General features: G+C 52.3%; 11 protein-coding genes across 11 annotated transcripts; 7 read left to right on the top strand and 4 right to left on the bottom strand.

Moving 5' to 3' along the window:
* Positions 1-712: 712 nt before the first annotated feature.
* CABS01_07371 (prefoldin subunit) lies at positions 713-1,254 on the top strand (the record flags this gene model as incomplete). Its single annotated transcript, XM_060540734.1, has 4 exons — positions 713-773; positions 829-899; positions 955-1,079; positions 1,137-1,254. The coding sequence occupies 4 exons, from the start codon at positions 713-715 to the stop codon at positions 1,252-1,254; spliced, it is 375 nt and encodes a 124-aa protein (XP_060402902.1).
* Positions 1,255-1,509: 255 nt separating this feature from the next.
* On the bottom strand, positions 1,510-2,195 carry CABS01_07370 (uncharacterized protein; the record flags this gene model as incomplete). Its single annotated transcript, XM_060540733.1, has 2 exons — positions 1,510-2,120; positions 2,174-2,195. The coding sequence occupies 2 exons, from the start codon at positions 2,193-2,195 to the stop codon at positions 1,510-1,512; spliced, it is 633 nt and encodes a 210-aa protein (XP_060402901.1).
* Positions 2,196-3,985: 1,790 nt separating this feature from the next.
* Positions 3,986-5,768, top strand: CABS01_07369 (Mov34/MPN/PAD-1 family protein; the record flags this gene model as incomplete). Its single annotated transcript, XM_060540732.1, has 3 exons — positions 3,986-4,123; positions 4,189-5,531; positions 5,585-5,768. The coding sequence occupies 3 exons, from the start codon at positions 3,986-3,988 to the stop codon at positions 5,766-5,768; spliced, it is 1,665 nt and encodes a 554-aa protein (XP_060402900.1).
* An 850-nt stretch (positions 5,769-6,618) lies between these two features.
* On the top strand, positions 6,619-7,237 carry CABS01_07368 (uncharacterized protein; the record flags this gene model as incomplete). The annotated part of the gene is made up of 2 exons (XM_060540731.1): positions 6,619-6,810; positions 6,968-7,237. The coding sequence occupies 2 exons, from the start codon at positions 6,619-6,621 to the stop codon at positions 7,235-7,237; spliced, it is 462 nt and encodes a 153-aa protein (XP_060402899.1).
* A 131-nt stretch (positions 7,238-7,368) lies between these two features.
* CABS01_07367 (acetyltransferase) lies at positions 7,369-8,175 on the bottom strand (the record flags this gene model as incomplete). Its single annotated transcript, XM_060540730.1, has 1 exon — positions 7,369-8,175. The coding sequence occupies one exon, from the start codon at positions 8,173-8,175 to the stop codon at positions 7,369-7,371; it is 807 nt and encodes a 268-aa protein (XP_060402898.1).
* A 532-nt stretch (positions 8,176-8,707) lies between these two features.
* CABS01_07366 (uncharacterized protein) lies at positions 8,708-13,491 on the bottom strand (the record flags this gene model as incomplete). Its single annotated transcript, XM_060540729.1, has 3 exons — positions 8,708-11,924; positions 11,979-13,336; positions 13,411-13,491. The coding sequence occupies 3 exons, from the start codon at positions 13,489-13,491 to the stop codon at positions 8,708-8,710; spliced, it is 4,656 nt and encodes a 1,551-aa protein (XP_060402897.1).
* A 1,832-nt stretch (positions 13,492-15,323) lies between these two features.
* CABS01_07365 (uncharacterized protein) lies at positions 15,324-16,227 on the top strand (the record flags this gene model as incomplete). The annotated part of the gene is made up of 2 exons (XM_060540728.1): positions 15,324-15,925; positions 15,981-16,227. The coding sequence occupies 2 exons, from the start codon at positions 15,324-15,326 to the stop codon at positions 16,225-16,227; spliced, it is 849 nt and encodes a 282-aa protein (XP_060402896.1).
* Positions 16,228-17,473: 1,246 nt separating this feature from the next.
* Positions 17,474-18,336, top strand: CABS01_07364 (uncharacterized protein; the record flags this gene model as incomplete). The annotated part of the gene is made up of 2 exons (XM_060540727.1): positions 17,474-17,564; positions 17,624-18,336. The coding sequence occupies 2 exons, from the start codon at positions 17,474-17,476 to the stop codon at positions 18,334-18,336; spliced, it is 804 nt and encodes a 267-aa protein (XP_060402895.1).
* Positions 18,337-20,672: 2,336 nt separating this feature from the next.
* Positions 20,673-21,861, top strand: CABS01_07363 (uncharacterized protein; the record flags this gene model as incomplete). The annotated part of the gene is made up of 3 exons (XM_060540726.1): positions 20,673-20,804; positions 20,868-21,228; positions 21,293-21,861. 3 exons carry the CDS (start codon positions 20,673-20,675, stop codon positions 21,859-21,861), a joined length of 1,062 nt encoding a protein of 353 aa, XP_060402894.1.
* A 586-nt stretch (positions 21,862-22,447) lies between these two features.
* Positions 22,448-24,193, bottom strand: CABS01_07362 (uncharacterized protein; the record flags this gene model as incomplete). Its single annotated transcript, XM_060540725.1, has 1 exon — positions 22,448-24,193. One exon carries the CDS (start codon positions 24,191-24,193, stop codon positions 22,448-22,450), a length of 1,746 nt encoding a protein of 581 aa, XP_060402893.1.
* Positions 24,194-24,986: 793 nt separating this feature from the next.
* Positions 24,987-26,896, top strand: CABS01_07361 (mitogen activated protein kinase kinase kinase 3; the record flags this gene model as incomplete). Its single annotated transcript, XM_060540724.1, has 2 exons — positions 24,987-25,841; positions 25,955-26,896. The coding sequence occupies 2 exons, from the start codon at positions 24,987-24,989 to the stop codon at positions 26,894-26,896; spliced, it is 1,797 nt and encodes a 598-aa protein (XP_060402892.1).
* Positions 26,897-26,977: the final 81 nt, after the last annotated feature.

The raw sequence follows: 26,977 nt of genomic DNA, 5'->3' as shown, positions 1-26,977 counted from the left end.
GCAAACGGGTGGAGGGTTGGAAGTTCGGGCGGGTGAGGAACCTTGAGGAAGCACTTGTGGGCTTGGATTCTGTGACGTTGCCTGGGCAGTTCGTGATGGATCGCTGCGCTAATCGGGGTGCCTTGGGCAGGTGGTGGGGGTGGGGGACTTGTCTGGGTTACATGAAAATATGTGTTTAGATGTATCAACTGTATACATGCATGACGCTTTCACGGCCACCAGTCGAAGGCTATGCGGCCAAATATGACATAGCATAAAGGCTGAGAGGTAAGCAAAAGGAAAAGAATGATGCAAATTAACTTACTGAAAATCTCGCATTGAACGAAAAAAAGAAAGATTTTTGACTCACAAAAAGCTTAAGTGTTTCGCATCCTCTGAGACTTACTTCCCGCCGAGGCCCGTATACCTGCCAAGTGGGTTGCTTAATATTCGACTAAACGGTATTCCGACTGTCTGTCACCACATCGAATGCTGAGTCGAGGTACCAAGTATCTTCTCGCAGACCACTGCGCAAAAGTCGAAACAGAACGAATTATTTCTCAGAGCCTTGGCATTTCGGCGGCATCTGATTCACACACTCATCTCATTACAACATCGTTGGACTGATCTGCGGCATTGTTTCCGACGTTTTCGCGCTCCGGCCAACTGATTAGTTTGCAATTTTCACACTCACCTCCAGTGAACCCCTCACACTCATACTCATACCCCAACCATGGCTGAGGTGCAAGCAAAGCTGCAAAAGCTATCGGAGGAATACCAGGCGCTGCAACAGGGTACGCGATCGGAAACAGGCAATTAGTAGCGAAATCTTTACTCACGTCTCATCAGAACTTCAGACCACCGTCCAGTCGAGGCAAAAGTTGGAGGCTCAGAGGCAGGAGAACCTTGGCGTAAAAGAGGTAGGCGAGCCTTAGGAACTGAAATTCACGACCACAAGGCTGACATATTTTTCAGGAGTTTGACAAGCTCAAGGATGGCGAGCAGATCTACAAGTTGGTCGGCCCCGTGTTGCTGAAGCAGGATAAGGTGGAGGCCGAGAGCACAGTCAAGGGCCGTCTGGACTTCATCACCAAGGAGATGTACGTGCATCACAAGTGATTTTCATCCAGCAGACTTTATTCACTGACATTTACCAGCGAGAGACATGAAGGATTGATCAGAGACGCCCAGGGTAAGCTGGAGAAGAAGAAGGGCGACATCATCCAAATTCAGACCAGCGCACAAGCTGCGGCGGCTCAGGCACAGAAGGCATGATCAGGGTGAGGGCAACAGCAGTGGATGAACGGGATCAGGAAAAGAAAAAGGCAAACAAGATGAAGGTCTGATGAGAGTGGTGATACAATTAAAAAGCTACCAGGACTATGAACTATACCCAACAATGCTCCGATAAGATTCCTTTACGAAAACGCCATGCTAATGCGACCCTATCCCGGCGGCGATACCCTCGCCACGCGAGATCCCAAAATGTTTCATTACAGCAGTCATGATCATCTGCACCATCTTACCCTCTTAGTTGAGGGCCATAATGGAAAAGCCCCACGGCAAACCCATGTTGCGCGCGGGCAACTCGGTCGCCCAGCCAATAGCGTTCTGGTACTCGTCCTCGGACGTAAACTCCGCGTCGTTGACTTTACCCTCGACGGCGCCCATGATGAGGTCGGCAATCTGGCTGGTCGTGTAGCAGCGCCCAAAGATGCGGCTCTCCTCAATGGTGCGGATCATGGCGGAGCGGAGCTCGCACTCTGCGAAGCGCTGGACCTCGCGGTCGAAGCTGGCCTGCGTGACGGGGCCCTGGTGGTGCGCGGCGAGTTTCTGGAAGAAGGCGACCATGCCGGCGATAGCCTGGGCGAGCATGTGCGCCTTTGTGGCGTCGTCGAGGTAGCTGGCCATGGAGGAGGAGTGCTGCTCGATGAGGCCGTGGACGTCGTGGTCAAAGGTTGCGTGGACGACCTTGGAGATGCTGTCTGGGGTGGAGAGGATGCCCTCTGCGTCTTGGATGGCGAAGGTCTTTGCGATTTCGGCGTAGCATTGGGAGAGGGTTGTCCAGAGGGAGACGTTGTTTTGGACAGAGGCCTTGCCCATGCTTAGTGTGAAGTGGGACATGGTGCTGTCGATGCTTTCTGGGCGAGTTGTTAGTTGCTGGTATGGTTCTGTGTTGAGTAGGGCGGCTTACTTCTGCAAGTGGTGGAAGACATGGTGGCGGTGATGTATGTGAGGTCTCACGATGATTTGGTGATGAGGTTATAGATGGAGTAGATGGATGTAACACTGGTATTTGTGATGAAGATGGATGAAGATAATCAAGCAGATCTGAGAAATCTCTACATCAACAAAGGCGGAAAACTTCTCCTTTAATCTCGACTGAATTGTAGCCTTGTGGCCTCATCGGGAGATTCTTCCATGTCCAGCCAGGATGGCTCAGATGGTGGCCATCCCTGGATCTGCCATGGCCGGACGGACGAACACATGGCAAGGACTAGTCGACATTGGGTCCCCAGTCTTTGCGGGAGATGCCCGGCGGCGACCCCCATTTGGCATCAACACTTGCGAATTGCAAAAGCAAGGCGGGAGAAAAAAAACAGGAGCTCGAATACGGTCATGCCCTCCACAATACCGCAAAAACATCAAGCCATCTCGCCGTCAGATTTGGGCTTGATGGCAAGATGCGATAGCTGATAACCTGACGACTCGGCACCGCCACGGCCGCAACTTGAGACAATGGAAGACGACGTATCATCCGCCTCAGTAACAATAAACAGGGACTTGAACATAGAGTCTCCAGACCGCCAATGATCTATCTCACTTTGGCAGCTGGCTGGCTCCCTCGCTCACCGGCGACCAGCGGAAAGAAAAGAGCGTGGGGGGCAAGCCGTGTATTCGACTCAAGCAACAGGAAACATGCACGTCAGGGAACATGCGACCCGGTTCAAGCAGGCGGTGGAAGCAGTCGAGCATGGTGCCATGTTGAGACCCGAGCCGCAAGAGGATCAATGCGGATAGGACCAGGGAACGTCAGGAACGGCTTCACCGGCCCGCCTGGGCGCAATTCGGGTTGCTTTGGTTTTCCCACCTTGCCAGCTTGCCAGCTTGGCTGGATAATTACCTTATTCGTGGTAAAGCTGAGTGGTTGGCGAAAAAGTAGTACGAAAAATTGAGCGGGTTCCGACATTTCCCGATCTTGGAATGAGGCGAGCGTCTGGCCCCCTTCAACCTTGCTTGTCGGTGTCCGTTGGGTTGGCGAGCAAACGAGAGAGGTCTCGTAAATCGAACGGAAATACGGGCGAGGTGACGTCTATGTACAGCTTGTGTTGTAGCTCGATGAGGCCCTGATGCTTGAAATTTTCATTGCATCGTGGCAATGCGATGGATCATTGAAAACTTCGAATTTCTAGTCCATCTCTTGGATTCCCAGCTCAGTGACATTTATTTTGGAGTGGATCCGAGACAATGATCCGGATCCTCCCGCAAATGACAGCTCGACAAAGCGTGAACCCTGACTATTCCTCACCTTGGACTGCTTTCGTTCACCACTTTCGGTGATCTAGATGACATAAGCTGATACTCGGTGTGGTTTGGGTCACGTGTCGAAGCTATCGTACACGTGATGCGCACTCGAACGGGGCCCGAGCTCTCTCCCGTGCCCCTCCATTTGGTGCGGACCTTGTCGGCTTTCCCCCCATCCATGGCGGGGTGCTGCTGGGCGTGTGCTTCAGGCTTCAGGCTTCAGCCACGAGTGGCTCCTCTAGCGCTTCGTCATACGGTCCCTGGGACGAAACTCGCAAGACGTCTTTGACCAAACGGTCACCCGCTTGCTACCTCAAGGCTGCCACGCTTGGCCTTTTGATCTGAGAAACATGCCAACATCTCCCTGAACGGTGTTTGTCACCACTAGCGACCGAATATCCAACGAGACACTCCCGAGCTTGCACCGCAATACACAGCGAAAGCCGGATCGGAGAGCTCCAACTCCTCCGACACCACCAAGATGAACGGCCCTTCGAGTCCCAGGCCCGCGCGGCCCATGAGCATCAAGGAGATTACTCTAGCAGCAGAGGACTTCGACTTTAGGACTACAATTCCCTTCAAGTACTGGGCGCGATCTGCAGATACCTTGTTCCAAGAGGTTTGTGCCCCATTTCGGGTTGTTTGTTTGCCTGCGCAGCGATCGCTAATGACAATGCGATCTAGGCAACCTTTGCGCTTCAAGATCGCGACATACGAAAAGCATACCAGATGCTATGGCGACACTCAATACTAGTCCTTACTCACTTGAAAACACATCCCGATGCCAAGTTACCCGAAAACAAGGCGCTCACGAAGCCGCTGTTCGACCGCCAGAATAAGGAGGTTTTCGGGCTACTGGAGGAATTGAAGCCGCAAATCGACCGCGATTACAAGGAATGGCAGTTGATGAGTGCGTCAAAGCAGAGAGAAGATGACGAATTCACCACCAGACCCACAAGCTACAACGAGTTTGCTGCCCGAGACCCGACCTTATCCGGAAACGCCAAGATCCTCGATGCCGCCGATAACCAGGAGCTTGCAGTCTCTTTGGCGCAACGAGACTACAAGAGACGAGATGCTGCAAGGAGAGCGACGCGGCAGGCCGGCGTTAGCGCCGAAGAAGAGCAGGAGCGCCGGAAGGGTGGCCGCTGGGAGGACTGGGAGCAATTCAGCAGCCCAGCGACGGCCGCATCAGAGGAGGAAGATATAAGGAGACAGATCGAAGCGACTCGGCGCCGACTTGACGGGACAGACGGGGGAAGAGACGAAGATACCTTTGGCAACTCGCAAGCGTCAAATTACCAAGGCCAGGTACCCCCGCCGAGAGCTCCTCCCAGCTACTCTTACAACTACCCGTCTATTTCACGACCAAGGGCGCTGGAATGGGAGGCATCGCCATTGGAACCGCAGCGCGCTTACACGCCCCCACCGCCTCAACCACCGAAACCGCCAAAGGAGGACTTCACGATGATGCGCCAGGAGCTCGATGCGGCACCTCCTATGAGGCCAAGCAAGGAGCCATTAACGTCTTACAGGCCGCCGTCAACAGCCAACGCGCTACAGGGAGGCGTTCCGGAGTTGCCAGCCAAGGAGGAGGTCATGCCACCGGCGGCAAAGGAGCGGCTAGCCTTCAAGCCGGCAGCCTACCTGGAGAATGGCGATCCTATCCGACCCGTGTTCCTCCCAACACAGCTCAGGGATACCTTCCTCAACATTGCATCTGAGAACACTCGCAGAGGCCTCGAAATGTGCGGTATCCTTTGTGGACGACCCGTTAACAACGCACTGTTCATCAGCTGCCTTCTTATCCCCGAACAAAAGTGCACACCGGATACGTGCGAAACGGAAAATGAATCGTCGATGCTGGATTACTGCATCAACGAGGATCTTTTGGTAGTGGGCTGGATTCATACGCATCCCACCCAGACATGCTTCATGAGTTCGCGAGACCTACATACGCAGGCCGGGTACCAGGTTATGATGCCAGAGAGTATTGCCATTGTGTGTTCCCCAAGGCATTCTCCATCGTGAGTCGCACCCATTTCTTCACACACACAACAACGGCTAATGCAGCTTCCAGGTATGGCATCTTCCGCCTCACAAACCCGCCGGGCCTGCCTCACATTCTGCAGTGCACGGCGTCGGAAACATTTCACCAGCACTCCATTGACAACCTGTACACTGGAGCGAAGAATCCGCCGGGTCATGTTTACCACTCGGAGAAGCTTGACTTTTACGTGAAGGACTTGCGACCGAAGAGGTAAACAAGGAGATCGGAAAACTTGCCTTGATAGTGATTTAGAGAGCTACTGGCTTGTTCAGCTTAGGGCGACCGGCATAATCGATGAGCTGCTGCCACGGTTGATAACGTATCAGTAGTGAGAGATGCATGGAGCAATGCTGCTGCAGTCTACAGCTCAAGTATGGGTTCAGGGCCATCGTTTGATTTGTTGCATGGCGAGGGCGTTGGACAGCTGATAGCTATGTGGTGCGGGAATGCTCATCGAGCACCTCAGCCGGTACGAATGACAAGGTCGGGACTCCGCGGACTGTACAAGGCGGAGCCACATGGCAATACTATTGAACAATGTCACGGCTCAATATGATGAGAAGCACGGCTGGACGTGTCTCATCCGAGCTCGAGGCCCAGACCGCGGGCCATCTAACCTCAGAATACCTAACCGAGAGGGAGAGTTGTATGAGCTTTTATCTCATGAACACCTGCTTACTATGTAGGGGCTGGGCCAAGCATGGCCCTCTCAGAGTTTCGCAAGAAATGACTGAAATGAAATTCCAAATTAGGCCAGAGCGTTGTGTGTCCTGCATTGTCCGTCCCATGAATTTGATCTTGTCCCCGTTCGTGAGCTCACCTCCACCACAGGCCCGCCGGAGTACTTTGGCCGGGTGTCGTAGCTCGGTGAGCCATGACGTCACTGCCGCGGTCTAGCGACTTGTTCCTACATGTGAGCTGTCGAGCTTTTTCCCTTTCTTCATATAAACATCAACGAGACCTTGCACAATACATCGTCACGAGAAGAGGACCATATCCGAAAGAAATAACACAACCAAGGCATTACGTCGAAAGGGGAGAACATATCAACAAGTGACTACAAAATGGCGTTCCCGACAAACATGCTGGGCATCCTCATCACCCTCGTCAGCGCGTTTGCCCTCGTGCACTCGGCGGACTCGATCCCCAGACTACTCAAGTACGAAGACAAGGCCAAAAAGGCGGCGGAATGGAGCAGGACGGCGGAGAAGCAGCTTTGGGAAATCAGATATACCGTCGGAACAGGCTTCGTTGGCGTACGTTCAGCCCCCTCCTCTCACAGTCCAGCACACTTCTCTCCCTCTCACTTCCACTCTCACTCTCACACAATCTCATTCTCATTCTCACTCTCACTCACTCTCAGTCTCACCCTTCCCTGAAACTCACGATATACTAACAACCATTGTCTGGCAGTGCCTCGTGTCCGCCATCGGCGGCATCGCCTTCTCCCTCGTGGTGCCCCGCGGCCTGGGCATCTTCACCGTCGGCTTCCCCATCATGCTTGCCGCGGGTCTGACGTACGGACACCAGTACATGCGCCAATTCTGGGCCTCGAAGCCCAAGGTGCCGCTGATGAAGGACTTCAACGAGGCGATTTCGGACTCGATGATGGTGCAGGATATGATGAACCCCTTGGCTGGCGCGTGGGGTCTCATGACGTTTTGCAAGCTCGTTGGGTTGTAGACGGACTATGTGCCATAGGATGTGTTGATTGCACAGCGCTGGGTTGTTATAGTGTAGACCAATTTGGGTCTTTAGCATAATGCATCGCATGAACGGCGTCCTGATCCTATCAATTTATCTCATCATACGCATCACGCCCTCGCATCCCGTCTCATATAAACCCACGAATACCGCCCCCAAAACTCCTCACTGCCCGTGACACCCGCCAACTTCCCACCAGGCTTCACCCCGTCCGCAAACTCATCCAACTCCGCCTCTAACCTGCCCACCTCCCGGAACCCCTGCCTCTCAAACGCCTTCTGTCCGCCCATGGACGACTGGACCCAGCAGTACACGCCCGGCTCGCGATCCGCCATGTCGGTGCCCCACTTCATCAGCGCCGAGCCGATGCCGCGGGACTGGTGATCAGGGTGGACGACGTAGGTGCACAGGAACCTGCATTTGCAGCCCTCGGGCATGAAGCGCTTGACCCAGTAGTTCATTGATGCGTTTGTTAGTTCGCCGAGGTCGTCTATCGTCTTGGTCTTCTGCTCCGCGCCCGTGAAGAATGTCTCGGGCTGGGGTTCTTCGTCCGGTCCGTCCAGCGGGAGGTCAGTGTCGCCGGCGAATCCTCGTCTCACCCACCCGACCCATCCCACAGGCCCGCCGTCGCTCTCGGCGACAATGACGTCGACTTTGGGGTGCGCGATCCAGGCTTGCAGCGCGTCTTGCATGCCCTTGGGAAAATCGTCGTCGCCGCGGATGGAGGCTTTGAGCTGGGTGTGCGAGTCCGTTTTGCAGGCTGCGTCGGAGATGGATGCGAGGGCGGGGATGTCGGCTTCTGTTGCGGGGCGGAGGGTTACGGTGGCTTTGGCGGGACGGGAGGCCGCTGCTGTGGTCGGTGCCGTGGCGGTTGCCGGTGCCGGTGCGGCGGAGGTGGTGGATGGGGAGGATGCCATGGCTTTGCAGGAGCTTGGCGCTGGGGTGTCGGGCGATGGGATGAATGACGGACGCCGGGTGCGGGGACTTGAAGGGCTTGGCACGGGGTGAGGATGTTGTAAAGGGGGGGATGACGGACGGGGAGGGCCGGTCGAGGTGCTTTATTTTGCTTGGGTTTGGGACCTTGGGTTTGTTCATGCTGTATGCTGGGTAGCCCCCGGGTAAGCTGACCGGGTGACTCAACCGGGGAGTGGAGGGCCGGCATTCCCGATACGGATGGTGGAAGACAGAGAGATAGGACTTGGGAGCAGTTTGTTGATCAATTCGATACATTCTGCACACACATCTAATTACGTGTAGTAAGGTAAGTCATATGAAGCTCAAATCCGTCGAATCTATTTAGCAACATATTATCAGAGCCATGCCTTCACTACCTAATTACTACCAGGTGCATGTAAACTTAGTACCGTAAAGCACTTGCAATTCCTATGCGTTTTTCTCTTCTCGTAGTAGCGCACATGTATGTGCATCTAATACTACTCGTGCTTCGCTCTAAGTGGCTGGATTTACAGCACTCATTGTCGATGACGACGCAGTCGCATTGGAAGACCCCCAGACCATTGGAATATATGGTTCGTGAGTGATCGGGGTCGCGTCCTCGAACGACGTCGGTAGCGGCATCGGACTGGGGTAGACCACTGTCTTCGTCTTCGTTGCTGGGTCCGCACTCGTTGGCGTGCCAGACTGTGACGACGGTGCCGCGATCTTGCCCAGACCCGAACCTTTACATGAGATTTTTGGCCCTCCTGCAGATACGATGGCACGCTCAACACAACCATCCGCCATGAAGAATGGCAGATAGAAATGGACTTGAGCCCCTCTGGTGCTTGTGGCCTCTTCCCAGTTCCAACCTGTCATTGCACCGCAGCCGCCTTCTTCTTCCTTGAGCTTCTTCCCGCCATCGGTCACCCAACCCTCGATGTTGTAAATCTCAAACTGCCAGGCTACGAGGGAATCCCAGAACGCGCAGTCCGCCGTTGGTGTTGGAGTTGGAACTGGGTCTGGAGTTGGCTCCGGAGCGGGAGGCGGCGTTGAGGTTGGATCTGGCGTATCGTCGATAGGCTGATCCCCGTCGGCTGGGTCTAGGTTGTCTGCCGGATCGGAGCAGTCCTGTCCTACGAGAGCACAATTATCCTCGTCGTCATTCCCGCATCCTAGATATAGGAAGGCGCTCGGATCCAAGAAGCTGCCTGCCGCTGCTCGGCGCGGCGTCTGAGAAAGACCGGTGCTGACATTATGACTAGTTTTAGCCGGAGGAGGAGCAGCACCGACGGGGTTCAAGTGGTAGGGGGCAGGCACAACCATTTCCTCTGGTCCCTCGTCCTCTGGCTCGTCGATTGTTTCAAGCCGTCCGTCCGATGTCGTGATGTTTGCCCCTTGTCGTGCGAGCTCCTGTACCTCGGCAGGTGTGAGCTCTGTCAGGCCACGTTTTGCCCCACGTATGCTTCTCCTCATCATCGCAGGACCCGAGTAGCCCGGATAGTTATCACATGAATACCACTTGTTGCCTCTAACACGGTTGCGGCGCACAACATTTGGGTGCGGTTGCCACGCATTGGCTTGATCATCCCAATAGGATTTTCCGGGTGCTGGATACTTGCAATAGAAGCTCGGCAACTGGTTCGTAATAGTCTTGACGGTCACACCCTTTTTGTCCACATTGATCCTCGTTGTTTTATCAAAGAGCTTATTGTCCCACCAGGGGTCGTAGGATCTCTCTCCTGCGTTCATCTGGGAAACATGGTTGACGAAAAGGAATGGGACTCCATATGGCCTCGCACAGATGTTGACCCTCTTAGCTTCGTTCTGGTTGTCCGCGTCAACATAGAAGTCGGCATCACTCGTTCCCGAGGGGCCATTAGTGAAAGAAACAGAGAAAATGAGGCCCTTGGCTTGCTCCAAGCTGTTCCTGCCCTGTTCCTTGTACCAGTCCTGGAGAAAATTGCCATGGTCGCCGTTTTCTGTTGTAGGTATAAGACGTAAGACAGACTGCTCATCCCATCTCTTGAGATTAGGACTGCGATTCGGGTTTCCGCTTCCCCAAGGGTATTCTTCGACTTGGCAGCCGAAAAGACCCCAACCCTCCCCTTTAGCATTAGGCGCTGATTTAGGGTTGGTGGGAGAGTACATCCCAGGCCCCGATTCCCACTTGGACCTGTACCACGGCTCTGTGATTTTCTCCATGGCCCCAACGCGAGCATTGGTGCCGGCGTAAGTCATGATTGGAGACTTGTTGCGACTGACAATGGCAGACTGGGCATTGGCGCAGACGTTTGGCCATCTGCTGTAGTCGCAAGTGAACACAGAATGGTAGAGACCGTTGCTTGGAGGGTTGTTGGGATAGTCAGGGTCGACACCACATGCCGCCTGTCTTCGCTCGAGGGGTGACTGACGCTTAGCTGCAGGACAGCAGGTCTGTGATTTCAAAGCATCGAGAACACTCTGGTCTAGGTCTTTGTCGAGGTTCTTCTGGCACTCAGTCATGTAGTCCGGCGCCTCGTCCGCCGCGTGGTCGCATGACACCGTGAAGGAGAGCGGATCAAAGACGGGATAGTTGCCATTGTGACATGTTCCGGTGGTTGTGATGACATCTTTCTGGCAAACCTGATTCCCTTCAGAATCATAATCAGGCTTCTTGCTTCCGCACGAAGGTCCGATGCAGTCTCCATCTTCACCACTGGTGCCCCCTCCCACGACAGTCCACTCGGGACCGCAGCCGGCGCAGATACCTCCACAACCCAGGATGCCGCATGAGCTACAACCAATAAGACAGATCTTTCCACATCCGACGCTACAGGTTGGCCCTGGCGGGCTGGTGCTTGTGAAGCTGACTTTTGTTGGCTGATTGGTAATGACGGGGTATGTCTTGCTGGCCACGGGGGTTGATGTGATGATGATGACGACAGGATCCTGGGACGTGGTTTTCGTTGCACTGACTTTGGGCGTAAAGGTCACTTTGGCCGTGGGCAGAATGGAAGGTGTGATGGTGTATGTCACTTGATCGACGCCGGAATTGGTGATGTTGATGTTGTAAACGGGGATTTCCGTCGTGGTCACTGGGGGAAAAGTAATAGTAACGACAGTTGTCGTAGTTGTATCGTCATCCCACATTTCTGTAAAGGTCTTCGTGATAGGGGGAAACTCGATCGTCGTCTTATCAGAGAGGGTGTAAGGCGGCAGAACCACCACACAAGGGGGTATGCAGGAGACGATTGGTGTGGGATCGTGCCAGACTGACGGGTTGATATAAACTGGAGGCCCTCCACCCGCGCCCCCATCACCGCTCGTGTCTCTTGAAACACAAGCTCCGGGGGGACAGTAGCCTCTGGGGCAGGCAAAGGCGCAAAGCCCATAGTCCTGAGTGCCTTCCACGGGGCTTCCCGCCACTTCGTCAACGATGGGCGGTGTCTCAACCAAGCCTCCCGTGCTGCCACAAGTACAAATGTTTCTCGGACAAAAACCAAAAGTGCATGCGTAGCTGCAGAGACCTCCGAAATTCCCAGGTCCTGTGCCGCCCGTGCAGGCGGTTGGTGAAAAAGGGGACACTGATGGCGTGGTAAGGGGCCCTGGCACTGTGTCGCAAACACCCTCTGGGCAATATCCTAGGTTGCAGTCAAAGTTGCAGAGTCCGGAAAAGTTTTCGTTGAGACCGGCTGCCGGATAACCGGTGATGCCAGAGGATTTCGGCTTGACTCTCTGCTTTCCCATACTAAGACACGATTAGTATAACTTGCTCAAAGTGAGAAGAAAACAAAAAACTTACGCGGTACAAAGGCAGGCGCCTAACGGGCAATATCCCAGCGAACAAGCATACGAACATAGACCAGAGAAATTGTCGATGGATGTGCCATTGATGCACACCAGGTCGTCCATGGATGTTGGCGTTGGATCGGCGGCAGCACCACCGGTAGCGGATCCGACCCAGGCATTCCAGTTAGCCAGGCCTCCAGCACCGCATTGAGTTGAAATAGCCGAACCAGAGCCAGAGAAACTTGAGCCGCCGCCGCGAGAGATGGTGACAACTACATCGCCGAGGTTCCCATTGAACGGGACGCTGCCGCTGTAGAGCCCAACACCATCTTCGGGGCTCTTTGACCAGGTCCCCGCCTGGGTGACACCACCGATAGTGACCGAAACACTCGCTGACGACCCGAGAACGGCGCTGTAGAATACGCGGTCTTGAGAGACCTCGGTTGGCGCAAACTCGAGTTGGAGCTGCGAGGCCGTGTTGCCTGTCGTCATACCAGAATCGCATGCTGCAGCAGGCTGCTTTCGGTGCCAGAATACTAGCTTCTCGTTGGCGATTGTAGTGGTGTTTCGAACATACATGTCGATAGCGAAAGGTAAGATCTCGCGCCACCCATCATGCGGCATGTCAGCGACGAAGTCGATTGGCGCGCGCCCAGTACGCATGGCCCCGAGGGCTTTGCTCTTGATAGGACCGATGTAGTGAGACTCTCCATAGTCGTTCCATGAAATAATCTCTACCCATTCGGGCTGCACGTAGAGCACCTGGCCCCAGCGGTCAGCCCAAAGACTGTCGCCGCGCCAAAGCCAATTCTTGTCGTACCCAGGGAGATTCGTATAGAACCATGGCGATACCGGCATCATGTAAGGTTTTCCTGACAAGTACGTGATATACGATGCATCCACAAAGGTATCCATGTCTTTGTTGCCCCATGGCCAGGCTGACCAGGCAAAGAGCCCGTCAGCCACGCCACCAGCAAGTTCCATAGCCGGCTTAGCACCTAGCGATGACCAGTCGGGAACAAAATAGCAGTTGGTCTGTGACTTGATGTTGATCCAATCAGAGGCACTGCCTGGTCCTTCGAAGGTTGATACGAACGGCTTATTGTTGTGTAAGAAATGGGCGCTGCTCCCTTTGAACTTGTTCAAAACGGACAGAACGGTCGACGCCGGCCAAGGCCCATTACCAGCATAATCGAACGAGAAGAAGAGCTTAAAACCCGCGCTGCTAGCGGCAGAGAATGCCAGATCGTACTGAGGGCCATCGCCCTGATCGTAGGCCGTGTTGAGGGCAAAAGCATCGATGTGAGCGGCTTGAGCAAGCTTTATCTCGTCTGCCCAGTCACTCAAAGTATAGTTCTGGGCGTTTGACACCTGATGAAAGATGAGAGTGAGTTGAGGTTTCTTAGAACTTGCTTAGTTACACCCAATTGCATCGTTGAACTCACCATGAAATGGGCAAAGACAGCCTTCGCCCTGGCTTGACGAAAAGCCGTCAGCACGAGAGCGAGGACGCAAAGAAAACGCATAATAGTTAAAAATCAAGATTGTGCTTCAAATGATGAGTGAGACTGATAAAGATTTTGCAGGCATAGGTGAGACTCATATCTAAACGAGTAGTAGAAGCTTCTTTATACAAGATGGCCTGTCTGCGCTGAACAAGATGCTATGCGCAAACGCTATGCTTACGATCTTTTTCACACAGCTAGCCCTTCCTGTTACGAAGGTAAGTAGACAGCCTCAAAACGTAGTGTCCTCCGAAATTATCTTTTGGAAGCAGAACATCGTGACTCAAACTGTGCTTACATGCATTTCCATCCATCGTAGCCTGTCATGATCTTTGCGGCGCATTCAAACGGCGAACAGGGGTTTTGTGCCGCTTGAGGTTAGGACGATGTTGAAGAATCGCAACAGCTTCGACCAACAAGACCAACAGGGGGTTTTGGTCAGCCTGAAATATGAACTTGGACGGATAGTCTAGCCGAAATCGCTTCCAACAAGCAACTGGCCCGTCTTGGCGTCGGCCCGGCAGAGCTTGAGGCAATTTAGCGTCACGTTGGTGTAGCAATTCACGCCGTAAACCTGCATACAAAGATTACCCGCGCGAAGAGTTTATGAGGCCATGTGATTGCAATTTGCATTGTGCATGAACTGGAAGTGGCAGGTCAGCCCTTCTAGGGTCTTAATCGCCAACCGCCAAAGTGTTGGTTGGTGCACTTCGCCAAAGCTCATGTTGGATACCATACATCACAGGGTTACATATGGCTGATGACAGTCGGGCCGTGATCCTAATTAAGTAAATGCAGTCAAAAGAACATAGCAGGCAGCAATGTCCTAATGCGACGACCAATATATGCAGGGCTCAACTATCATCGACAGCCCATGGGCAATCCTGCCAGGAACGGTGTTAGCCGCCAGCGATGGGATAGACAGGGGCTGTGTGTCATGCCACTCTCAATTGATCAATCACTCCATAATATCAGTGGTAGAGGCAGCCTGATTTCGGGCTTCTCGATACAATTCGCCCGAAGACACGGCGATAGACGCCCCGTTCATAAAGGCACCTCAACAGTAGCCTGCGCCGTTTGCGATTTTGGTCAAGCGGAACACATCACCAACTTCAGTTCGGTCAGTGACACTAATTTGTCTATGATAATGTCTCTTAGAATCAACCTCTTCGTGTTTTCCGCCTTGTTTGGCATCATCGGATCCTCCCAAGAAGGCACCAATCCCGAAATGCAGCATATTGGGAAAGTCTTGGGAAGTTTCCTTGCCAAAGGACAACTCTTTGTTGAGAATTTGCCTTTACTTTCACTCAAGATTCTCACACTCAATGAAACAACAGTCTCAATACTGGGGAATATTGCCCGACTGTTGTTATGCGCCATGGCAACTCTCTGGCTTTACCAGAAGAAGTCGAGACACGCCATTTTGGAACGATGTCTGTCCCTGGCAATTTGTTTAAGCATTCTCGGAGCCTGTTCAATACTTCAACCAAGACCGCAGACGGACTTTTTGTGGTCTGGGCGCTGCATTGCCGATTTTCTACTCTTCATTGCTGTGTGGAGTGAGCTGAACACAACTGCCGAGCCCGCCACCTTTCAATCAATCATAAGACGCTGCGATTGTCTTCTTGTTTTTTCATCGCTCTTGGGATGCAATATCTTCGATTTGATAACAGCTTCCCTAATAATCTTTCTTCTTCAAACACTCAATTTTTTCAACTCAACAGAGCTATGCCGTAAATCGGATGTACGTATTCAACTTCTGCTCTGCGATTAGATCCCTGCTTAACATGCAACCGTAGGCGACTGTGATGTCGACTCTCATGTGTAGAGCAGTTCAAAGCATTGTCCAGCCGATGGCGATTTGGATAATGGTTACTGGTATTCTCTCTCCAATTTCAGAGATCTCAGCTGGAGGCAATTACAATACGCGCTTTCTGTCTCCAAGGGCAAGGCGAGCTCTTTCCCCAATCAGCGAGAGCGTAAAAATTCCCAACTGGGGAAATTATAGTCTGCCACCTCATGCTATCATCCCCTACGTTCCTTTGTCTTTGTACCTCCCTCGAGCTGGGTTTCTGTGGCAGGACGATGAAGTTTGGCTACCAGAGCAGGGAAACTTTGGCGCAGAATGGCAGCTCAATCAAGAAGAAGCTTGGGCTGAATTCCATGACTTAGAACAAGTAGGCTCTGGATACAGTGTCGAGACACTATATCGGGCCTACTTTTCCGACCCCATCGGGAGGCGCCACCCATGGGCGTTTGAGCAAGACATCGCCGCAGATGTGTTTGAATCGAAAGAGGAGGATTACATACGTAGCCATTTATGGTCCGGTGAGATCGTTCATCTCCGAAGCCGAGTAACGCAACACTATATGGGTGTCGTGGGCGACGCAAGCTCTTATATTGACGAAGAGATGAACGTTCGATCGGAAGATGGATTCCGGCGTTTGAGAGTTGGGTAAGTCTTCGATCCGGACAATACTGGATACTGAACTAACGACATTGTATTACAGTGGCTTGAAGACGAAATCCCGAAACACAACGTGGATCATTCAGTACAACTCTGGCGTTGATAATGGGTTCCGTCTCCTAAATCCCATCCAAGACTGTTATCTGTCGTCAAGCTTTCGGCAATTCCCAAATTGGGATGGCCTTCACAGTAATGACACGGTCAGTCTGCAACTGCACGGCATCATTGAAGCTACTTGTACCCGTGGAGCTTCAAAGGATGCATCTACATTCTTCATTATTGAGGGTTAGTGCCCCTCAGCTGGAACGATCTTGAGATCTCATGAATGACATTGTTTTAGGTACATCAAAGGCCCCGACCAGGTCTTGGCGAGCTGTCTGTGGTCAGATTCCCGGAGTCCAGAGAGTCATTGACGCTTTCTCAATGGGCTTTCATGTTGCGATGGGGTTGCTTTCTCTACAGAGAACCCGAAGATTATACGGTAAAACGTTAGACATACCTCCAGCACTGCTGCGCAATGAGTTGAGCGCTGTTCCATTATTCCAGACGCTTGAGAAGGCACTCGTTGCTACATTTCTTTTTTCGCATGCTGTTCTGCTTCTCAAGAAGCGGAGATGGCCGGCACAAACAGCGGATAATGTCACGCAAGGGTCACTGAGCGGGAGAAGACAGTCTCATCTGTCAAAATTGACATCGTGTGCTATTTTCGTCTGGGGTCATTTTATGGCATACTACGTGGGCAATATTGCGCGTCCCTCCGGCGCCACATTGGTCATGATATTTTCTGTCGTTGGTCTAAGCGAGATTGTTGTCGTATTCTGAGCATCGGTTCTTTCTCGAGTTACAGACCGCTCCATTACTAGAGTAGATAATCGAAGACTGCAGCTGGTATTCTCCCATATTGAATCAATTTTAGTTAGTAAACTCTGGGGGGAACCCGTAACGAACGTCTATGGAGATTCATTGGTGGAAACCGGAATCGGCACGAGGAATTCGAACTTCAATTAGACATGCGCTGAACTCCCGTTCCCGTTGGAAACCCCTTGTCGTGCCGAACGTCCTTTCTTGGCGGCACGGGCGGCAAAGCTGTCAGACACATTGCAGGAACGATAACACCTTCCAAATCCATACTAGTCAATGTTATGTCTGCCTGGCTCAAGTGGAGTTGCTCGGTGTCAAAGTCCGAAGCCTTCACAAAGCCTGCTGGATGTGTTGGTTCCTTGCAGATCGCCTATCAATCACGATCAACAGAACAATGCCATTATCGGTAATTATGTTTACGGTGCATTATCCTGCAGGTGTAATATCCAGTATATGTAAGAAGGAGATAGCGCGCTCGCGTAAACGTATTCGTTGGCTTTGCTTTTAACACGAGGCATTTCCCCCATCAAACAAGGTAATTTTTGTCTGGCATCTCTCACCTTTTACCGAGCGAGCTGCACCAGCATTAACGAACACTCGCCGTATTATTTGCTGAAAGTGGGAACGTCTCTGGCTTGTACATCAATTTCGACAGATCTTGATCAGGTTAAGGCCATGTACTCAACGCGCGAGGACATTAAGGCTGCTGTTGATGCGTATCGTGCACACATCGCTGAACGCAATCGCCGAGCCCTTGAAGTCTACGGTGCGTGAAAATCACATCATGGAAACGTTTGAAGAATAAGACTGATGCAGAGGATCTAGTGCAACTTGCCACACAGGCTGAGCTCGACCCAGAAGATTGGGGAGATGAAGCCGAAGACATGAGGGTAGACTGTTTTGGTAGCGTCCTGAGTCGGAATGATGCCCGGACCCTGATTTCAAGTCCAGAAGATATGCTCACAAAGTTTGATGAACTCGCACCGCTTTGCGACCTTGACGGTTGTGGAGGGTCTATTCCCAACAGCCATGACCGAGAGCTGTACTTCTCCCGTCTGGAGAGCGCGCTGAAGACGAAATGTCTCGAGGAAGTCCGTGATAGCATCACTGCTCCTCCAGAGCTTCGAATTCTTGCAGAGTACGTGGGCGCATTGACCGGACCCGGGATGGGGGAGACCAAATGGACGTATCAGGCCGTATTCTGGACTGGGGCGAGCTCTCAGACGGAATCTTTGATCGACGCTACGGTTAAGAGACCCCAGGACCTTTCAGTTGATGGTTGTTGGGACGTCGCTGTGGGATGGGAGTCTGGGGACGGCGTGGAGAGTTTCTTTTACATAGTCTACTGCCGAAAAACCCGGGCCGACGGAGAAGTCGAGCCGTGGGCCTGGCGATACATGGCTTATGGCCCGGACGACGACAAGACCTTTGATACGATCCCGGAGTTGCTCGAGTGGTATTGTCAGTATCGGGAAAGAGAGGTGCCTGATATTGATGACTTAAGCGTGGACGATGTACTAGAAGGGAACATGTACTAGCTGGAGTACATACTATATCCTAGGTCCAGCACCTGTAGTTCTGATTTGCTTTGTTACAGCCGTCAGCGATAGATCTTGTTCACCTGTGCAGTCTAGTACAGATTCTTTCTTCACACCATCGAAAGTCTCATCGAAAGTGGCTGATTAAAGGCCTGAAGCGTCATTTCCGAAGGAACGAATGTCATTGGGTAACCCAGCACGAAGTTGGATTTTCATCCAGATACCATCGTCATAACCATCGTATTCGGGTCTACGAAGCAATCGACGACCTACTCTACTTCTCAGTCGCGGATGTCCCAAGGCTCTGTAAGAAATTGGTCTACTTGAAATCTCGATGATGTACCAGGTTGTTCGAGGTGTGAACGATGGAAGGGGGACATTTGCATGGCGTAAGGAAATGTGATGTAAGGGGTTCAAGGAATAGTCTGTAGATCATGTCACTCTGGAGAAATGACCGTTGATAATGTGGGGAACTCCGTTTCCGTGTTGTCTCTTTTGGGAAACTGTCATATTTTTGGCCACAGTATCACAAGCAGCTGGTGCGCAGCTTCCCTCGGCAAGAGGCTCATTAGTCACTACAGGGGGTTAGAACTCAGTGATGTGTCGCGAACTAATGGCGTGAGCTTCTTCTTCAGCCTTACAACTTCGTCATCAAATCAATTCATGAGAAGTGACCATTGTGAAAAAGGTCTCGATGGACACTTGTAACAAGAATTATGGTATCATGTGTTGCAAAAGCCTGTCTTAAGATTTGTGAGGCAACAACTCTCACATCAGGAAATTGACCATGCCAGCCTGTACGCATACAGACGGAGATACACGTAGCGAGAGTCTCTATAACCCTGTGAGGCAATCTCTTGACTTGATTGAATCTTCAAACTTGGAAAAAACCTTTGGATTACTCTCTCAACAAATGTCTCTAGGTCTTCAGGCGAAACTGAAAGCATCGTCATTCGAACAGATATTGGGTGCAACTTGAATCACTTTGATACAGTGGCGACAACATCGACCAAAATCCAACTAGAAAATCCGCAAAAGATAAATCTGAAAATCGGCTACGGATGCCGTTCAAAACCAAGATTATCGAAAAAGTGTGGCATCACGACACATCGGGTAGTAGCATCTTCACACGCTCGGTCGTTCGTGGTGGATGGTCAAGAATTCCAGACGATCATGGCAGAATTTCTGACACCAGCAAACTCGCGGCCCAAATTCTCCCAGCTCACTACAGCTATCACATCATGCACATTTCCAGAAAGTCCTTGGACATTCGTTCGGCAACTTCTGCCGTAAAGGGGTGAGAGGTGGGCACACTTGTCAATGGGAGGTCTCCCGGAAAGACGTGCATCCTTTAAAAGCTTAACGGTGGATGCTTTTTCTGCTGAACTGACGTTGAAATACGGCAGCAGTTTACCATTGTAATGCGGATAATGCAGGACCACCCTAGGCCAAGATCTGCAAGATGTGCACTAGACCAGCACACCAATGCTGCCCAGCAGGTCTGCACGTCCTTTCGGCTCCGTTCTACGATACGGGTACGAAAACGTCGGAGAAATGATTCGACCACGTTGAACGACGGGAGGAGCAAGAGGACAAGGGGGGCTTGAGTATTGTAGAGTTTGGCAGACAGCCCAATCCCGGCCTCGCCTGGCGAGGAAGCGTGGGTATCGTTGGGAAACGCACCGTTATATGCTATGCCGCTTGTCGCAAGCTTAGGCAACATGATATGCATAGCAGAACGTTGCCGATAACTTTCCACGAGAGCCAACCGATTCATTAGATGTTAATGCGACCGCCCCGGCGCGGGCATGACGTTAGTTTCTCATCGAATGCCCGTTGCGGTAAGACCCTCGTCGCGGAGCGACAAGCCACAACCCTGAAACTCCCAGACAACTCAGCGCCGTTGGGCCACCACCTTGCCTGCGCGCAGGTGATATGCGACAGGCTCTACTGCGTGTGAATTTTCACGAGCCATTGGCAGGTGCAACGATTGTCATGCTTGTGGGTGTTGAGCCTTGGACGACTTCGGTTATCGCACCGTTGAGGCTTTCAAGATTCATCCCAGCGTTTCATCCCAAAGATGCTTGTCCATCGGGACGTTTTATGACGTACTGACAGGTTCCGCGATCGAAAAAAGTTTCTCGATGCCCGTGGAGAGCATATTAAGGGTGAGGTAGAGCACGAGTCAGAACTGTGGAGGTGGAAAAGGAGGTTTAAGAAATCATAAAAGTTCTTTGACACCCTGCAGCGAAGCCTAGTGTACATGTCTAGACCAACGCTACAACCTTACCATTAACTACTACTGTAATTGAAAAGTCAACATACGAACTACCACAATGCTCGGCATCGGAGGCCGGCTATCTGCTATCGTCCCCATTATTGCGTCGGCTGTCGCCGTTGCACTTTCTATTGTGCTGCTTGCAGCTGGGACAAACACAAGTAATGGAGGCAACAACTACTGGTTGTCGGTAAGTCGCGAATGTTCCGCAAATGCCCAAAGAAAGAAACTGTTTACTAAGTCGACGTCGTAGCTAAACACATCGAAAATCGGTCAAGACATTGTTCAAATCAAGGCGGCCAACAACACCAATGGCGGAAATGGAGGCGGCAGCATCATCCCGGGCATCCCCGCACCCAACGATCCGACCGGCATCACAGAGGGTCTCGGTAGTGTTCTGGGAGGTCTGCTTGGAAACTTGACGAATGCAGTCGGAGATGGTGTTTCGGATATCCAGGGCCAACTCGTGGGTAACTTGACGCAGCTGTTGGGCGTCAAGGACAACTACCGGCTCTACCTGACAAAGATGTGCGAAGCGACCTACGCCGATGACAACGACCCGAATAGCAAAGTCACTTTTGATAAATGCGAGAGCTACGATAACACAGGAGCTGGTATGTTTCCTCGTCCCTACCATAGTTATGCCAAGGAGAATTTGTGCTAACGCAAAGCTCGCAGGCCTGCGAAACATCACCAACTCAATCCCCTCCTCCTTCGTCGTTGGCACCGCAAATGTCTCCGTCCCCCTCGTGGCCGCCATGGCCGGCACCCTAGACCAAGTAGTCGACCTCGCCAGCGGCGGCGCAAAAGCAATGACGGCCCTCCTCGCCATCGGCACAATCTCCACCGGCATCGTCCTCCTCGCCACGCTGCCCATCCTCATCGTCGGCTTCATGCGCGTCCTCGTCCTCGTCTCCCTCGTCTTCTCCATGCTCGGCGCTTTCGTCCTCCCGTCCTTCGCCATCGTCACGACCTCGCTCATTTACGGCGGCAAGAGCATGCTCAACAAGTCCATGGCTGCGTTTGGCATGCAGATTCAGACGGGCGGGCCGTTTGTGGCCATGGCGTGGGTTGCGGCTGTTGCATCGATGGCGGCGGCGTCGTACTGGTTCATGGTTTGGTTTGTGAGCTTTAGACGTACTGCGTTTAGCAGGCGTAAGCGTACGGAGAACGAAATTGGTAATTGGCGTGGTATTTTCCGCGAGGTGAAGGGGGATATGCGCACCTGGGAGGGAGGAGAGAAATAATTGAGGGGGTGTAGACCGGTTTTGTCGCCTGGAGATGTGGCATCAGGCATGCTGTAATTTTCATTTCAGGACACATGGTTGAACAGTACATACTGAAAAGGGGGAGGTTATGTTGATGTATTAGTAATGATGGATTGCTCCTAGTCTTTGTTGAATTCACTCGATACCACTGCGAACATTTTCCTCTTTATTGCGCAAGTGGTCCTGTCCCCGAAAAGCTGATGCGCAGCCATCGTCACCATGGTGGATAATGACCACGTCTACGTAATCTCTTAATGGACGAGCACATCTCGAGGTCATCTAGAGAGGAGATTATATCTATATCGCCATCCGGCGTTCATGTGAGGAACAAATTATGCTTTATCGCTCGTGAGCTTAACGATGACGTTGGAGCCCTTGTGTTCCTGGTGTTTTTCTTTACAATGACAATACTCCATGCTTCCCGCCTTCTTCCTGCAAGATCCTCATCTATATCAAAAATTACCAGCAGGTGAGCCGTCAGTAAGTACGACCAGTGCCATATTCGGTCCTGTTATGATCCTTGGCCCCAACCTTATGCTTGCTCAATGCGAGTCCCCATATGTAGTCATTTCTTCTTTGAAATAGAAGAACGCGTGGTCGCGGTAGTCTCCTTTCTCGGACGTCCTCGTCCTCTCTTGGGAGTGTTCTCTTGCGATGGGCCAGGTCCCGAGTCTCCCTTCCTAGGTCGCCCTCGTCCCGGTCCTCGTTTACTTTGGCCTTTAGTGACCGTCTTCGCTGGGGCAGAGTTTGGCACCTCTTTTTTCGGACGGCCCCTGCCTTGCTTGGGCATTGCTTTCGTCTCTCCCCCGGCCGGTAGCCGTTTTGGTGCAGAGCGCTTCTTCGTTGGCACAGGCTCTGGCCCAGTAGGCTGACCAGCACTGGAGGCTTTCCGGCCTCTGGGTCTCTTGCTTGGTGCAGCTGCTGTGGGCGCCGATTCGGCTGGGCGTTTCGTGCCAGCTAGTCTGGCACTACGCCGGGGTGCTGGAGAAGACTGGATGTTACCGTTGGCAATGCGCGTCTCGTTTTTCAGCTGGCGAGGACGGCCACGTCTTGCTTGCTGTGGTGTATGGCTCACGGCGCGTTCCTGCGGATCGAGTGGTTTCTGTTCCGATGCATCTACAGAGAGCGGTGTTTTATCGGTTGCGGATTCAGGCGCCTCTTTCCTGGAACCAAGAACCCCGGCGGTGGCTGATCGCGCGATGGGCATAGGATCGGAATGGTGATCGTGACTGTGACCTTCCGGCATCTGTCCGGGGAACGCAGGCGTATCTTCCATGCCCTTTGATATAACCCAATAGGTCTCCGGCTGCTCTTCCCATGGGAGTTCGTTGGTCTCTAGTTCGTCGAGCTCCGAAGGCGTGAAATCCATGACCGTAGCGTCCAGCGAATCAAGGTCATCCATGCTTTGTATAGGCGTCAAGTCTTCGGGCTCTGGGGAGTGAGATTCATCTTTCCATGTCCAGGAGGTGACACCTTCTTCGTCGTACTCATCTCTCCAATCCCCACGAACTTTCCACCTCTCGATGACCTGCCCGATGCTTGAAGTCTGAGGCAACTTATGTTGGTCCTTGAAGGAGATACGACTTAGTCGTTGCTTCTCTTCGGTGACCTCAAGCTCAAACATGAACCAAGGCCTGGAGGTGAAATATGACTCGGCCTGAGAAGCCGTGGCGTCTTGTGCGAGCGCAGGCTGGGGCACAATACGCACATACTCGCCACGACGCAACTTCTTTCGTAGGAGCAATTTGCGTTTGATGAGGCCCTCTTCCCACTTGTGGTCATGGGACACAGAGCCTTCGCCATCGTCTTGATCCCATTTCCACCGCCATTCATAAAAGTTGTCGTTTGGCTTAACATTGCGTCCGGCAAACCCCCAAGCGGGATTCCAGATGCCCAGTCTTCCCCATCGCTTCTTCATGTTGTGGCGCGCAACGATTCCTATCCGGCGGATACCCTTGGGCTTATGGAAGACTGAGCCACGGCAATTCTCAATGATCCTTTTTTCCTCACGCTTTGATTCTGAGAGGTAGAGCTGGCCCGGGCTGATTTGAGGACCCAATGCCAAAGCAATCCGCTTGATTTCGTCCTCATCGAATGGTCGCTCGATAATTGTGTTGGGATCTTCTGGCGGAGCATCGTCTTCGTCGTATTCTGATGAGCTGTCTGAATCATACTGCGGAGGTTCATCGCTCTCGAAGCGCTTGAGATAATGGGTGTGCAAAGCATCGTTGGCGGCAATTGCCTCAAGGAGAGGGTTCGCGCGCTCCTGCAGAGCCCTGCCCAATGCGACTTGGTCCAGATAACGTGGCATAACTCCAATGTCGACCTATTCTCAGGATAGAGAGATGAATGTTGCAGGCATGGATGTGGATGCGAGCTAGAGGATGGCAGGGTCCATAGTGTGAATAGTTGAGATGGATGCGCGAGAGCTTGAGCTTGGGGAATTGGGGAAGCTCAACTTCGATTATCTAAGCAGACGTTAGGATCCACACTTTAGTGCCTAAGGCCCACTAACCTAACCGTTGCGAGGACGGGTACCTTACCCACACATACCCGACGGAAATAGAGCCGGACCATCCGCGCGCTTAGCTGGCCCCGTTTTCATCCATGTCATCAGCCAATCAATACCGCCATCACCAACTTCAAAGCGAGCCGCCGGGCTCGGCCACGCTCCCGGCCACATGCCGCGGTGTTGGTGCTACCGTTGCACGATGTTGGTTGTAGATTCTAAGAAAAGAAGCAAAAAGGCCTGTTGCATAGAGAAATGTTTCGCCATTCTAACCGAACGGAAAGCCGATTAAGCACGCTGAAGTTCTGTCTACTTAAGACAACCAGAGTAAGCGTACTATTCTTTCCGCCCTCCGCATATTTGATCAGCCGGTGTCATCCTCTTTATTCAATTTTTACGCCATATTATCTCTTCACTGCAGATTTAGATATTTTCATTTTCGCCAATCTCCTCTTTGTCACTCTACTTCATTGGTTAGCAACTCGCTAAGAAAAGGTTTAGTTTGCCTGTACTCTCTCGTAAGTTCTCATCCGCCAGTAACCCAAGCTTGATCAAAAAGTTCGAGAAATAACGATCAGTCAGAGAACCTGCCGAGATGGCTTCCCCGAATGCGAGGACTCTCTTTCATCTAGTGCCTAGAAACTCCGTTGCCAAAGATGCGCTGTCCCTGCCTGAGAATCGCCGCTTCGTCTCCACTAGCGCTCTCCAAGAACCCGGCCTGGAGGTCGGATTTCATGTCGCGTCTACAGGAGGCTTCGTGATCGCCAGGCTCGGCCGGAAAGGAGATCTGGTGCTCAATCGAAATACCAGTTCAGAGCCCATGTGCAGAGAACACGTCGCGTTTGAATTCCAAGACACCACCAAGCTCATACATTTGGTCGTCAGGTCGAAAAAGCAAGAGTTCACCGTCGCTGTTGGGCTTCTTGTCGATTCCAGACTCCGACCTCAACGTGGCACACTCTTGGAGAGTGACGATGTCAATAAAGTAGTTGACGGAGAGGTCGTTATGCTCTATGGGCAAAACTACAACATCCAAATTTCATCGTACCGATTCGACCTAGTCTGGACAGTCTCTTCCTCGCGCGATCCACCACATGTCAACAACGAACGCCTCAAGGAACTCGCTTGGGCTTGCTTCCGACAATCCATGTCCATGTTGAAAGGCTTGGGATCTCGCGACTTGCCTACTGGCTTCGAGCGATCAGAGCAGGTTTCACACAGGATCACCAGGCCACGAACAGCGAAGCAGGCACTTTTTCGAGAAAACAAGGCACTTCGTCAGTTTGTGGGAAGAGGCACCTTCGGCACCGTGTACAGGAGCGTTGATGCAGAGACCTCTGCTCCGCTTGCCATAAAGGTGGTCCATCTAGGCAATTATCCCAAAGACAAGGAAGACGGGGCTCGGGCTCTTTTCCACCGAGAGCTCAAAACTATGCAGAGTCTCAATCACGTACGTCTGTCTTTCTTTGAACTTGTCTATCCATGAAAAGGGGGCAATACCGCGCGTAGCCGCATGCCTCCATCTCTGGTCCTGTTGAATCGCTAACAAGATCTCACGCAAAGGTGAATATCATCGAGATTCTGGGCTACGACAAAGTCGATACTCTCGAGCCTGAGATGATTATGCCCTATCGATCTGGCTCGTTAAGCACCTTCGTCGGCCTCAAGATGCCGGAAGCACAATACGAACAAGCATGTCGGGACATTTTAGAGCAAATGCTCTGCGCTCTGGATTACCTTGTCAACTTTGGTGTGGTACACCGTGACCTGAAGCCAGAAAACATCCTGTACGATCCAGGCATCACACCAGGTAGCTACATATTCCAATTGGCCGACTTTGGGCTCGCAAATCACCAAAAGCTCGCGAAAACAATGTGCGGCACCGTCGCGTACCAAGCTCCCGAGCTCTGGCCAGAGCTTTCGGCACTTTCGGAATCGGCCTACAAACAGAGCCACAAGATGGACGTTTGGTCACTCTACGCAGCTTTTGTCGCAATGTCGAGCAAGATGAAGGCTTTTCCGCCCCGTGCTAAAAATAGCATTAGCGTTCATGAGCTTTACAGGAATTCCAAGAAACTGCTCATCGACTCTGTCAAGATTCACAAACAGCTCGCGCCAATGGCTGAGCTCGAACCGGACCGCCGCGCATCGGCTGCGTGGATGCTGAACAGCCTGTTCGGAGGCCGAGGCTTGACGACGCGCCCAGGGAAGATTGAGCCATACTATCCGCCAGGCACTTCTCCTCCCCGCCTTGTGCGCGTTCAAACAGCACCTCGCCGCCAGTGGTCAAGTAACATGGACATCGACGAACCGCAGAACATGGCAACCCCCAAGCTAGCACTCCCGCAAGGTGGTAGAGCGGACGTTGACATTCCAATCATTGTACACACTCGTGCGGTCCTTGATCGGCGAGATGCGCAACTGGTTCAACAGAAGATTCGCAAACAAGGTGGAGGTGTTGTCAAACGTCGGGCCAAGCCTCGACACCCTGTTGCTATTCGATGAGATTCCTCTAATTCTTCCAGTCTTCGAGTGTTTCTGAAGGAGGATTATTTGAGATCCATCACGTTTTGATTATCCGGTCAA

Source organism: Colletotrichum abscissum (assembly GCF_030869225.1).
Source record: "Colletotrichum abscissum strain IMI 504890 chromosome Unknown Scaffold_16.1, whole genome shotgun sequence".
In the NCBI taxonomy this organism is placed as follows: Eukaryota; Fungi; Ascomycota; class Sordariomycetes; order Glomerellales; family Glomerellaceae; genus Colletotrichum; species Colletotrichum abscissum.
This window is presented reverse-complemented; position numbering and strand designations above follow the sequence as displayed.